We start from the raw sequence: 13,119 nt of genomic DNA, 5'->3' as shown, positions 1-13,119 counted from the left end.
GTTTAAACTGAAGAGAAATGCTCTTCACTGCTTTGTCATGGTATAACATGAACCTTGGTTTAATGAAATGTAGTGTAGAGGACCTTTTCCTTCAGAGTATCCAGGCTGCGAGGGGGCAAAGGCACGAGGTCAACAAGTCAGTATTTCCTTTAATTTGTCGCCCTCTTTCTATTTAGCACCACACCTCCAAAATATTGTCACAATACACGATACAACATCAACATCTTAAGCTCTTTGTATCTGCTGCCACATTTCAGTTGATTCAGAAAAGCTGCTGTAGCAATAACCCGCCACATTAGCATACATACATATTTTACTCATGTTTTCAGCAGTACAGTTGCAGCTTTGTTCCCTAATACCTTAATCTTCACATTAAAGCTAATTTTATAGATTTTCCTGCCTAATCTTGTTAATTCCCATTCAAGTCTTCCTGTTGAGCGACACTGCACCACGTTCACCTATTCACAGATCTTTAAATAGTCATCCAAAAATACATACCAATTTTTCATCCATTTTCTCCTTTTTATCCAGTTGAGGGTTGCAGGGTTGCCTGTCCCGGCTGTCACATGGCGAGAGGCAGGGTACGCCCTGGACAGGTCGGCAATCTGTCGCAGGGATAACACACAGAGCCAGACAACCGTTTCCATTCACACCTACAGTCAATTTAGAATCACCAATTAACCTAACCACATGCATGTCTGTGTGGACTGTGGGAGGAAGCTGGTTTAGCTGCAGAGAACCCACACATGCACAAGGGGAACCTGCAAACTCCACGTAGAAAGGCCCCAGATTAGATTTGATCTCAGGAGCTTCTTTCTATTAGGCAAGAGTGCTAACCAATGTACCACCTTCCAATTTAAAAAAAAGAAAAGAAAAAAAGCTGTAACTGAACCTTACTATACCCCCTCCTGCCTCTGTCCTATGTCCTGTAAGCGTGGGGACGCCATGCTTGGCGAATATACATATGTATCGCGTCCAATTGGTTTTCCTTCCATCTGACTTGTGCCATTTGAGCTCAGAAATGGCCTCATTGCTTCCACTTCAGTGTCTATCACTGAACCATTATGCTCACTTCTGCAGCGCTCCCCCTACATCTGCATATTGTAAAATATGACACGGCTTCCTCGGGGCACCGAGTGTGGCCCCAAGACTTAAACAGGCATGCATTAAAACAAAAAAACAAATACACAGTCTGCCAAAGTCATAAATGACTTGTGCTTTTTATAAAGAAACACCAAAAAGTGGAAGAGAAACAGAGAAAAAGGAAATTTCACCCCTTTTTATTTGAATACAAACAGTTCATGGTATTAAAATAATGATGCCAAGAATAGAAAATTCCAAGGAACCAAATACTAAGAAATACACATCAAGAGTTTATCCACAGTTCATATTTTGGAGTGAGCCAATCCTGCTGTTACGTGGGAATGTCTGCTTTCAACTATGAAAATGATGTGCTTTCTATTGTGCTAATACAACCAACACTACATAATAAGGCATAAGGTAGATACTAGAGGCACAAAGACTAAAATTTGTTGGTGTGTAATACGTCATGGAGAGAGAAAACAAGCAAAGAAGGTGTTGTTCCACGATTGACACCAACTACTGTTTGGTGCTGGACAAACCCTGCAAGCGGTGGTGTTCCCTTAACCTGCGGAAGAAAAATATATAAAGAAGGATGACGCATAGGTGTGAGCTGGCTTTAATAAACAGCCATTCTTTGGTTTTAAAGCGAACGCTAACCTGACGGCATTAATCCTGATGAATCCAGAGGCATCACACGGGTCATAGTCTCCCTGCACGTCCATGCTGAAACAAAAAGAAGTCAGAAAAGAAGCAGGTGAGCCAACAGGGAGCAATCTTCAAATCTGGGATCAGTTAAAGAGGGAGCAAACACTGAAGGCAAAAGTTAGAGGACAGCGGGGTAACAAACTGATTGAAGTGTTTGCCGTCACTGGCGTGAACATAAAGAGAGACAGAGCCTCATCAACCGCTGGGATAACTGGATCATTGATAATCTGCTCTTTTGAAACAGTGTCCCAATTGATTTTCCTCTGAATGCTCTTCTTTAGTTGCTTGTCCCGAATGAAAGCGCATCAATACGGCAGAATGAAAACACGCTCACGCATACAAGAACACAAAAGACGCACATAACCCATTTACAAACAATCCCATCATATCAACTGTGAGCTAAGTGTTGAGATGATTTTGTAATCTGCTGTTTGTCTTCCAGTTTATCCACTTCTTGTGAAAAAGTAGTAAATCTATAACTTGCGGCGGTGTGTTGTCCCATGTTGTCGAGGCTGCTTGTTGTGTAGTCATCTCTTCTTAGTGTGTCTCACAAAGAGTGCCCGTGTGCTGTGTAATTACAGCAGTTTCTACCTGCAGTGTTTAATACACTCCCTTACTGAGTCCTCTCCTTCTATGACACCCCCAACTCCCGGTGTACAGCTTGCACTCATTCTTCAAAAGCACTTAGCAAAAGAGGAAATTGCCAACAAATGATAGGATAAACACTATAAAAAGAAAGGCCGACAACTAAATCATCAACTCTCAATACAAGGCTCCCTGCCCGGCACCTGAACACCATTATGAGTGAGTGGCCACAAAGAATACAGCACTTTGTGCCTGTGTGTCTGCAAGCATGTGATTGTGTATTCCTTTAAGAAACCCTGCAGTCTAATTGAGAGCGGAGACTGCTGATAGCGAGGAGGGTGACATTTCTGTCTCAGATGGGTGCGGCGAAGGGCTGTATTACCACTGTGTTAATGACGCCGTTTACTGTTGCCTGTGGAGAGCCAACAGGATGTCAGCGGGGGTTTCATGCCTAATCTGGTCTGTGTGTGTGTGTGTGTGTGTGTGTGATTTTGACAGGTTTTCATGTAGTGGCAAATAAGTGAGTGTGTGTGTGTGAGATTGCTGCTTCCAGGTGTATCACTGTCAGGTACGTCCATCTGTCAGTGGCAACGAAGAAGTAATTCACAATAAGCTTGTCATCTAATGCATAAGTAAGTACTCGTTTTATATTGCTGTATATCGATGACATATTACCATCTATAAAAATGTGTTGTTAAGTAGTCTTACATGTTTTGTAGAACCTGGAAAACATTCCAACAAGTCTGGCATGGCCACTTTGTTAGGTACGCTCGGTTAATTGCTTTTAAAGCAAAATCTAATCAGCCAATATTATGACAGCAAGTCAACGCAATTAGGCATGTAGACATGGTCAAGGCACCAAAATTGAACAAGAGAAGATTGGAAAAACATTGCCTGATCTGACGAGTCTCGATTTGTGTTGTAGCATTCAGATGGCAGGGTCCGAATTTCACGTAAATAACATGAAAGCATGGATCCATCCTGCCTTGTATCAATAGTTCAGCCTGTTGGTGTGTTTGATATTTCCTTAGCACACTTTGGGGCCTGCCTGAGTATTGTTTCTGACCACGTCCATCCCTTTAGGACCACTGTGTGCCCGTCCTTTGATCGCTCCTTCCAGCAGGATGGTTTCTTGAACATGACAATGAGTTCACTGTACTTAAATGGTCTGCACAATCCAGTAGAGCACTTTTTGGATGTGCTGGAACAGGATATCATCTCATCATGGATGTAAAGCTCACAAATCTGCATCAACTGTGTGAAGCTGTCATGTCGATTCGGACCAAAACCTCTGAGGAGTATGTTTTCAGCACCTTGCTGAATACGTGTCATAAAAAATTAAGGCAAAGGGGGTCCAACCCAGTGCTGCAATACCTAATAAAGTAGCCAATGAGTGTGTAAAGTAGCCAATGAGTGTGTATTAACACTTATTTTTAGGGGATTTTATGCATTTTATTGTACAATAGAAAGCACTTAAGAAAGTTCTGGTTCACTACATTTTCCCGAAATAGATCAAGTTTTCATTCAGTTTGTTTTATCCATTGTTCTCGATTAAAGAATAATCCAATAAAGTTTCTTCTAAAGTGCCAATAGACAACTTCCCCCCTGCACCCTTACCCTCTGCCCCCATTTTAAAGCCCCTTTTGTATTAGGCTGTTAGGCTTTGTTGCTAACTGATTTAGTAGATATAATTCCAGCTGAAACTTCTGAACCTTCCCAAGTCCTGGAGCTCTTTTCATTGAGCAAATCCCCTTCTAAGTTTCACTCTTGGTTTTAGCTTCTGTCACTATCCCTTTTTGCTCCTTTTCTTTTACTGGGTAGTTTTCACAGCTACTCTGGTTATACCCTTGTCCCACCATCTCAGCTACCTGGAGAAAGCTACCGATAACTAAAGAAAAAATAAAAGCATATTCCTGTTTCAGGTGTATCATTGAGTTTTTATTTTCTTACTCGGAGGCAGACAGAATTACATACCGAAAGCAAAAGCTCATCAGGAGCACCTCTAACATAAATTAGTGTCTTTATTCTATATATGTACATTCTGTATCTCAAACACAGATCTTATAAAATGCAGTGAGATCTATGATCTTTAAAAAATTGCAATGTATGACATGTTTTCCTCATTGTTGTTAAATGTTAATGCTAACACTAGTTTCAGAAACTGAGCACTGGTGAGGTTCCAGCTGGCACTGCATCTGAACTACAAATAGGAGAGGCCAGAAGATGAACAAAATCAATTTGTAACTATTACGACTATTTTCTTTATAATTTCATCTTCTTATTTAGACTTTAGTAAAAACCCAAACATTTGTTGGTTTCACATTGCCACATATAAAGAATTTTATATTTCTTTCAATTTCACTTTTCTTTCTTGTATATGATCAACAAAGAAAAGTATATATGAAACTGAATATCTTTTTGTTTTTAACTGCTGAAAGGCACCTGAGAGTCAGCTTGGTCTCGTAAATTCAAGCATTTATTCTCAGGTTTAGCATGTAGGTCTGTAGTCACAGGTGTGTGTTTACCTGAAAACACAACACCTTATCAAGAAAAACCTGCTCTCCGTGGGTAAGAAATAAAGCTGTGTGTCAGTGTGAGTGACTAAATTTGAGACTAATGTGAGAGTTTTTTGGGGGGCTGATGTTTCTAAAGAGCCCCTTTATGTGGAACCACTGGCCCATCTGTCAGTGGCCCCGAGGACTTTGCGATGGTGCAACACAACACTGAGTCACACAGATGTATCATCCCTGCTGAGAAATGTGACTTTATAAAATGAAGCCTCGTATCAAAACACAAGCGTTCATCAACTAAGCAAATTGTCTGTTTAAAGGAATGAGGAGTTATAATTTATCTAAAACGAGTTGGAAGTTTAGCAAAAACTGAATATTAGTAAAAAAAACTAAACTGAAACAAGCCAGTATGGGTTACTAAAGCTGGCTGCGTGCCTGGTCTGAGTACAGTATAATCTCTGTTTATCTCCCCCTCTCTCACAGGACAAAATGTACACTCACCGTATTGATTTTTTCTCCTTTTTTTAAACTGGCTGTTTCGCTTGCCAAACCAGTCTAAGGAACTGAATGGCTGACTGTGTGAGGCATGTTTTTAGTGTCTCTCTTTCTGACCTGCTTAACTAGCATGACATGCTGGTGCTTTCCTCTTAAAAGCCAAGTGAAATCACCTCTCTCGTCTGGCTGAAAACACCATTAGCTCTCTGACTTTAGGGTACAACTGGTGTGTGTGTGTGACTGACGTGGAGATGGAGAGACATATGGAGGAGGTTTTCACTTTGGTCAGTGCTGAGCCTGCCCAGAGGGCATCAGGGGTCACCCTCCTGAACAAACCCACTGTTACCACAGCTAAGAGGCCGGGGCGGGGGGGTGCTGGGGTCTGCCCTGCAGGAACTGAGTCTGACACTTCTCTGATGTCTTTGTGAGGCAGGGTCAGTTAAGTATGCTGATGTGGAGATCATCAGAGAGCTTTGTCAAAGTGACCTAATAACAGGCCGACTGGTGAACATGTGGATGCACCAGAGCAGCACCACACGCAGCTGTCACTTCTGTCTTACAACCACACACACATATGCACTTTTTTGTATTTCATCCTCTGCTTACCTGACTAGCTCCTCGTTGTACAGGGACTTGGGTGACTCTCGTCCCAGGATGTAGACCTGACCCTTGAAGACAGACAGCTGCACTTTGCCCTCCACGTTCTCCTGGGACTTGGCGATGCAGTGTCGCACAAAATCACACTCTGGACTGTACCAGAAACCTGTAATGCAAAGGTTGGTTTACGAGTTGTTTTTATTATAGTCCAGGCAGATGGAGAGATAAGACAAAACCAGGGCTGAAAAACTAGAAACAAAAAAACCCCTGCAGTTCCTCGAATGACCACTTGAGGCATTCACCCAAAAATGAGTCAATCCCCATAGAGTCCCGTATCAAAGATCCCATATTTAGAGAATAATTAAACATGTGTACAGCCTATTTATAAGTAGTTCATAGATAATATTTTAATAACTTGCCAGTATTAATGGTAACAAGGCTTAAAATGATGCATTATAGATCCCCATCCACATATAAAGCAGTGATATATTGTATATTGTTGTCACTTTACAGCTGCCAGCTGGTCGCGATTGGTTATTCAAGGTCACCCTGTAGCTTAGTTAGCACGTCAGCAGTACGTTTCACTTCTATCAGTCATCACTTTAAACGGTCCCCTCAAAAATGGAAAAAGGTTTACTCAGGACCCGCCCGCTTCACATCACTAACGGTTACTTCTCCTTCTAGTGTCTTTCTGTGTGGATGCTTTGAATGACAGGTGGATGCAGACCATCTGCTAAGCTTCACCTCTGCTAACTGGAGTCAATGGACTAATCTGGAGTGGTTTAATGGAAGGATTTTCAACTTTGTGAACTTTATTTGTAAGCTAATTGGAACCAACTACAAGATATCAGGGTTTATGTGAGGCACTCGCATAGTGTACGGACGCACCTTGCAAACCAAGCTTAGTTAGCATTAGCTGGTTATTTAGCTTTTCATCCATAATAAATGAAGTTCAAGGCTTCATATTAGTTCCAAAATAGCCACTGAATATCATCATGGTTGCCATGTCCACCTGTTTTATGGAAACTATAGAAAAAGAAACAATTGTACTCTTAAGATCTTACCTGTTGCTTACACGACTGTGGCAAAGTGCTTTGTGTTGCTGACTTTTGTATTGATCACATAGCCCAAGATCTACATAAGTGCTATAATAAAACCTGGAAGCTTTTGATTTTTTGTTTCTTATTTACTTTAATGCAGTGTTAAAAATCCAACTCAGATCAAATTTGGTGGCTCTTCACAGTTCACCTGCACATGGTTTTTCAAAGACACTTGGGAGGCACGTTGATCTAAACAACTAGTTTTTCTCGTCACTGTTGCTTCTTTGTTTTCATGTAAAGCCAAACTCAATACACAATGCTGACACCTGGAATCAGGACGCCTTGTAATGGATACGTTTGGGACTAGCACATGAATAACAATTTAACATCTAAACTGCTTAAAATCTTTTTACTGTGTTCTAGATTTTCAAGTATGGATGGCCACACAGATCTGACTGTTCGCTCTTTTATGAGATACAATTCTTTCTCTGCTCTGGTCTCGTTTCTGTCTCAGGTAAAGCTCCTTTCCCCCTTTCTTTTCTCCAATTTTGATGAGCTGGATCATCAGTCACTAAGACAGATGGGCGAGGGACACGTCTATATATGTTCAGAGGTCAGTCACACCCCACTCAGCAGGGGTCCTTCTCTCATCAGAGGCTGACCTCCACCTCATCATCTGGCCATGTTCAAAGACAATCATTCCTTTCTTTTTTGATCTTCGTGTTAGCTGCTTCTAGATGCCAGCATGGCTCTGTTAAGTGGTTATTTGAGAAGATTACACGAATTATCATTTTAAATCGTCAATCAAAGAAAAATCCAGATTTTGGTCTTTTGCTTTCAAAAGTGAAGTGAAAGTGACGCTTTAAGATTTGTCATTGTAAGCCAGCAGTTGTTCTGAATATTTTGGGTTTTCTCTAAACCCCTGCAAGCGAATTTAGATTCATTTTAATCAACTAAGCAATTATTTGACCGCTAATCTGTCGTTTAGTGTCAAATGCGTCTTCTCCTATAAAACACTGTTTAGGTAAATATTGCAAAAAAACCCAGATGCTGAACAGGTGGATTGTTAACATAAGCCCCACTACCAGCCGTCTGCTATCTGCAGAGTTATTAATGATTTAAACCCACAATGGGTTTAATCTCTGCCCTCCTCCTCAAAGTATCACCTTTGTGTGTGTGTGTGTGTGTGTGTGTGTGCGCGCGCGCATGCTTCCTGCCTCTGGAGGGTATAACTGAAGCAACCTAGTAGTCAGTCTGTAATGGCACTGATCCTATTATGTGGATGAAGGTGAAGAGTGAGGAGAAGGGAGGATTAGGACACCTGAGCCGAGAAAAGCTCGACACACACGTGTAAACACACTGAACATACAGCAGTGTACGGATGCATGGAGCGTGTTTGCTTCTTTCTTACAGGAACTGCACAGGAGAAAAACAGAATAAGAGGAAACAACATAATTAAGATGAGATATTTTAGGCACTCACCATTGTACACAAGTTCAGAGAACTTGATACCAAGCCCCTGTTTGATCCTCCGCACCTCTTTGTCCATGGTAAAGGTCTCAATGTCTAAGTGGGCCTTCAACAGAACTGTACCTCCTGGGGTTTCATAAATCCCTAAACAAACCAAAGCAAAAATCAATAAAACAAAGTCAAACTTGCACAAAAGACTTCAGCTGGGTTTTAGATGAGAGTGCCGGCACCTTTACAAGCCTGACTGCTCATGAATATCATATTTTTACAGGCACTGGGATAGTGCACATAATTACTTCCAAGGCATAATCTTCACAGGCCATTCATAGCAACATAAACTACAAGGTCTGTTCATTTGAACTAACTGCAGCCAAACAGCTACATCAGCCATCTGACAGACAGGCCTTCACAGTGCTCACAAAACACGGATCAGCCTGTCCTGGTTAAATGACAGGTTAGGAGGCCCCTGCCAGCCCGGAGTCTGGACCAGGGCTCTGACTACCCTGCAATTTACCCCCTCTGGCCAGGGAGGGAGGGGTGGAAGGGAGAAAAGATGAGGTAGATGACAGGAGAAATGAAGCTGTCACTTAAATGTCAGGTAAAACAAAAGGAGGGCAGGCAGGAAACTGCTACAAAAGAAAAAAAAAAAAAAAGCTCTATCAGTGCCATCAATTTTGGAGCGAGCTGAAATTTTGAGAAACTGTGAACGCAGTTTTTTCATTCAATACAAGGTTCCACATGTCTTTTGTCAATTTGAATGGCAAGCGCACTTTCGATTGGAGCAACGCTGCCTAACAGACACTTCACTACAGTTTGTGTGATGTGCTTCTGGCTTCAAAGCTCTTTCCTGAGATTTAACAGATGAATGCAACTTAAACTCTTCCAAACTCCTGAGTGTCCGAATCTGTACAAGCCTAAAGACTGCTGATCTGAGAAGCATTTATTTTGTGCTGGCAGGTAAAAAAAAAAAAAGCATTAGTGACGCCGCTAATTGTCTAAAGCCTCAAAAAGGCTGCCACCTGAGCAAGAGCGGCTTGTGGCTTTTTGGAGATCCTGGGCCACGGAGGGCACGTAAAGACATTTCCGTTCTAGGCTCGATCAGATAAATGAGTTAAAACTGCCCCCGAACAAAACTCGGCTTAAGTGCTCCGAAAACAGAACTAGCTTCACGGAGAGTAGGAAACAATGAAACGCTATCTGGTTAAGCCCCAACAGTGGCAGTTTAGTTAGGCTTAAAGAAAGAAAATCCAGTGGCTTTGAGGTTTTTTATACAGTCAGTGCAGGTATGCTAACCATGGCTGCAGGCCTGCAGGGGCTCAGGACAGGAATTTATTCTTTTTAAGCTGATCCTCTTTGACCCTTCAGGCAAACTGTTAGCTGAGCATAAACAGGTAGCGCAAGCAAGCAAGTTCTCCAGAGGCTTGGTAACGAACTAATCATTTGATTCAGGTGTGTTGACCCAGGGTGATATGTAAAACCTGCAGGACACTGGCCCTCGAGGCCTGGAGTTGCCCACCCCTGTTCTAGATCAAGATGAGCTGGTTAATTATTGGTGGGACTCTTTAGATGAAGACATTAAAAATGACTTTTATAAGTATTTTTAGAGCCAGCATCTTGATGTCTGACAGCAGTTTTTGACGAGGCAGCCCGCTCATCAAAAGATGAGGCCATTTCCGACTGCTTTTGCTGAGGCCATCATGGGTGCACTGGTCAGAGGTCTGACAGTGTTTTGACAGGAGGGAAATGTTAGTCTGGCACACAGGCTGGTGAATGCTTTGTAGCACAGTGACAAGATTCTTGACAAACCATTTCAATCCTTGCCGCCTCCCTGACCCCACACAAATAAATATGACCCAACACAAATGACATGTCCCCGTTCAATTCCTCCCATCTTCTATTGTACTAATGCGAGTGCCGTTTCCGAGGACAGCAACGTGAACACTTGATGGTAGTTATTCAACCACTCGGGCACCTCTTGCTCCACCTCTTCCTATTGCTTCAGTGTAGGAAACAGCTTTGATCTTTTGTTCAGTCGAGGGGAGAGAAAAGTGGGCTTCCCATTTTCCAATTTCTACCTGCCAAGTGGCGCCACAGCCACAGTTTGTTGGCCAGTCAATTTGCCAATCATAGCACATAGTGTCGGGGAGGAAGAGGACAGTTTGTGTAAGAGTGTCTCGCAAGGCCAGGGCTGCTCGCTGGCCCTGTATATTTGCTGTGGTAATACATGTAGAGACCTAACAAAGGAGCTTTTCAAGTTGCCTGCTGATGCCGAAGATAAAGAGACAAAAAAACCCATCCTAGAGCGATGCGTGTGCAGATACGTGATCGACTGTGCATTTGTGTGTATCCAGTGGAGCGTGTGCACCTTTCCTCTTCACGGTGTGTGTTTTCTGTATGTGTGCATGCATAAGTGAATGGAAGCAACTTTGGAGTCTATGATTCCAGGTGAACCACAGGAAAAACATTTCTCTTAAGAAGTGTGCTCGCCACCCGGCCCACTTTTATGGAAGTAGAACAGCAGAGGTGACACTTGAAGCATTCATGTAAAATAACTGCAAATTGGATGAAAGCTCTGGATGTTGAAAGGAAGGCTTTCAGTGCATGTAAAATTAAAATACTATGAGGCAGTTCAGAGTAAGTGCAAATATATGCGCCTTACTGCATTTACAGTGGATATTATTGCTCAAGTAAGTCAGGAATCGTGAATCTGGCACAAAAAAGAGACAAAGAAGAACAAAACATTTTTAAGTCTTACCTCGGGACTTCATGCCGATGAAACGGTTCTCTACAATGTCTATCCGGCCCACTCCGTGTTTTCCCCTAAGAGATAAAGACAAGACTGTTGGATAAACTCCTAAATTATTTAGATTATCAAAAAAGAAGAAGTGCTCTGCCAATTCCCTAATTTCTTGACCTTGAAATTCCCATTTATTCAATCTGTGTGGCATTTTGGGCCTCACTGCAGAAAACAGGTGGAAATTGCTGATTGAAAATGTGTGTTACACTTTTTTGCCTATAAAAGTCCAGGAATAACATGCTCAGCCAGCTGCTATGCATTCCTTAACAATGGCCACAGGCGGCCGGCATGTTTCTCCAGCTGAAATATATTTGTGCAAACTATATATTTTAACATGTTTGAATAATATCAACACTTAGCAATAAATCAGAAATAAAATATTTTGAAATATTTTGAAATATTTTACATTTTTACCTGCCCGAGTCACCTCATACATTTTAGCTGGAGTTCATCTGTAGTGAATACAGCCTGTCGTTTGTTCACCTCAGCTTGTATTGTACCAGGTGTCCATGCCTGTTTACTCTGAATGAGGCTGTAAAACAGTGAATCCCACTTCTATCTGATGACAGCAATGCTGAGGTGAGTTTTTGAAGTTATGCTGAACTTTTCTATCAGTGAGCTCTGCCAATTAGGTGCTGTTAGAGAAACTTTCTTTGAAGTGGCTCACACACTTAGTGAACAAACTCTGATATGATGTGAGAATGTAACCAAGCTATTTATCAGAAGGAAAGGGCGATTTTTAAAATACTCGAGCCTAACATTACCTGGAAGAACATTCGCTGTTGTTTTATGTCTCCAGTCCGCAGGGTTGCATGTCGGATCTGCAATAACTAACTATGGCGGTACTGGTAATAAATAAGCATGTTTACCCACATTTTCTTTTGTTAGACCCCTGACTTGAGTTCAGGAGTCTTGGCTGAGGCTGAAGGTGATGAGAAAGAGAATGAGGGAGGAGAGAGAGCAATGATGGCTGAGGCAGATGAAAGAGAGGAGGCGGAGAAAGAGATAATACGAAACAGATAATGAAATGTAGAAATATTAAATGGTCATATATAGTTTAAAAGACCTACTCATGATCTTTAAATTAACACTTGACACTTAGGTGTTTTTAATTGTTATCAGATTTCTCTTTTCTTTCGGAATTCTCCAAAATCTGGAACATTCCAGTGGAATCCTATTAGAGGACAGAGGGCTAATTGAGCTCCAGAAACCAGGGTTGTGTCTGGCACAATGTCCGCCTGCTGTGACTTTATCAGAATAACACTACAAATGTGGAGGCATAAAACATTTGAATAACACATAAATGTTTATTTTGCCTGAAGTTAAACTCTTTTATTTAGAGATCGATAAATTACTACAAGTGATTCTTGCAGACCCTTTGGCTCACAGCTACTTAATACTGAATGAAAAGCTTCTACAGCAAATACAGGAAAATTACACCTGAATGTGGCCCATACAGCTATTGTTTTGGGGTGTGTTTTTTACTTTTTGACCGTCGTTTATGTGGGAAATGTTGACTCAGAGTGCCCAATGAATGCTGTGTGCTGTAGCAGAATTACATGTTTTAGTCCTGAAATGCACTACTATGTAAATCTGCTTGTGTCAAAGAGCAGTAAGAATTCAAATAAACCCAAAATATCTTGGGTAGATACACACCAATCATGCAATCATAGGAATGCATCATCAATGTCATTGCACAAGTTTAATAAAAGCACACACCGATTTACCGATCTACAGATTTGAGGCACTGTTCGCACAATGATGCATTTGCTTGGTAGAGCGTGTCCCTCACTGATCAGAGACGTGGTTTGCTCTCTGGCTCCTTCAGCTTGCATCT

The 13,119-nt window shown here is 41.8% G+C and overlaps 1 protein-coding gene across 1 annotated transcript in view; it reads right to left on the bottom strand.

Moving 5' to 3' along the window:
- Positions 1-1,277: 1,277 nt before the first annotated feature.
- Positions 1,278-13,119, bottom strand: part of ass1 (argininosuccinate synthase 1) — a 30,474-nt gene continuing 18,632 nt past the window's right edge. The window contains exons 11-15 of the mRNA XM_063480635.1: positions 11,241-11,305; positions 8,498-8,629; positions 5,985-6,141; positions 1,741-1,806; positions 1,278-1,648 (exon numbers count right to left, since the gene is read on the bottom strand). Coding sequence (XP_063336705.1) covers positions 1,600-1,648; positions 1,741-1,806; positions 5,985-6,141; positions 8,498-8,629; positions 11,241-11,305 — 469 coding nt within the window. The 3' untranslated portion in view covers positions 1,278-1,599. The remainder of the gene's footprint in view (positions 1,649-1,740; positions 1,807-5,984; positions 6,142-8,497; positions 8,630-11,240; positions 11,306-13,119) is intronic.

This window comes from Pelmatolapia mariae, linkage group LG7, assembly GCF_036321145.2.
Source record: "Pelmatolapia mariae isolate MD_Pm_ZW linkage group LG7, Pm_UMD_F_2, whole genome shotgun sequence".
In the NCBI taxonomy this organism is placed as follows: domain Eukaryota; kingdom Metazoa; phylum Chordata; class Actinopteri; order Cichliformes; family Cichlidae; genus Pelmatolapia; species Pelmatolapia mariae.
This window is presented reverse-complemented; position numbering and strand designations above follow the sequence as displayed.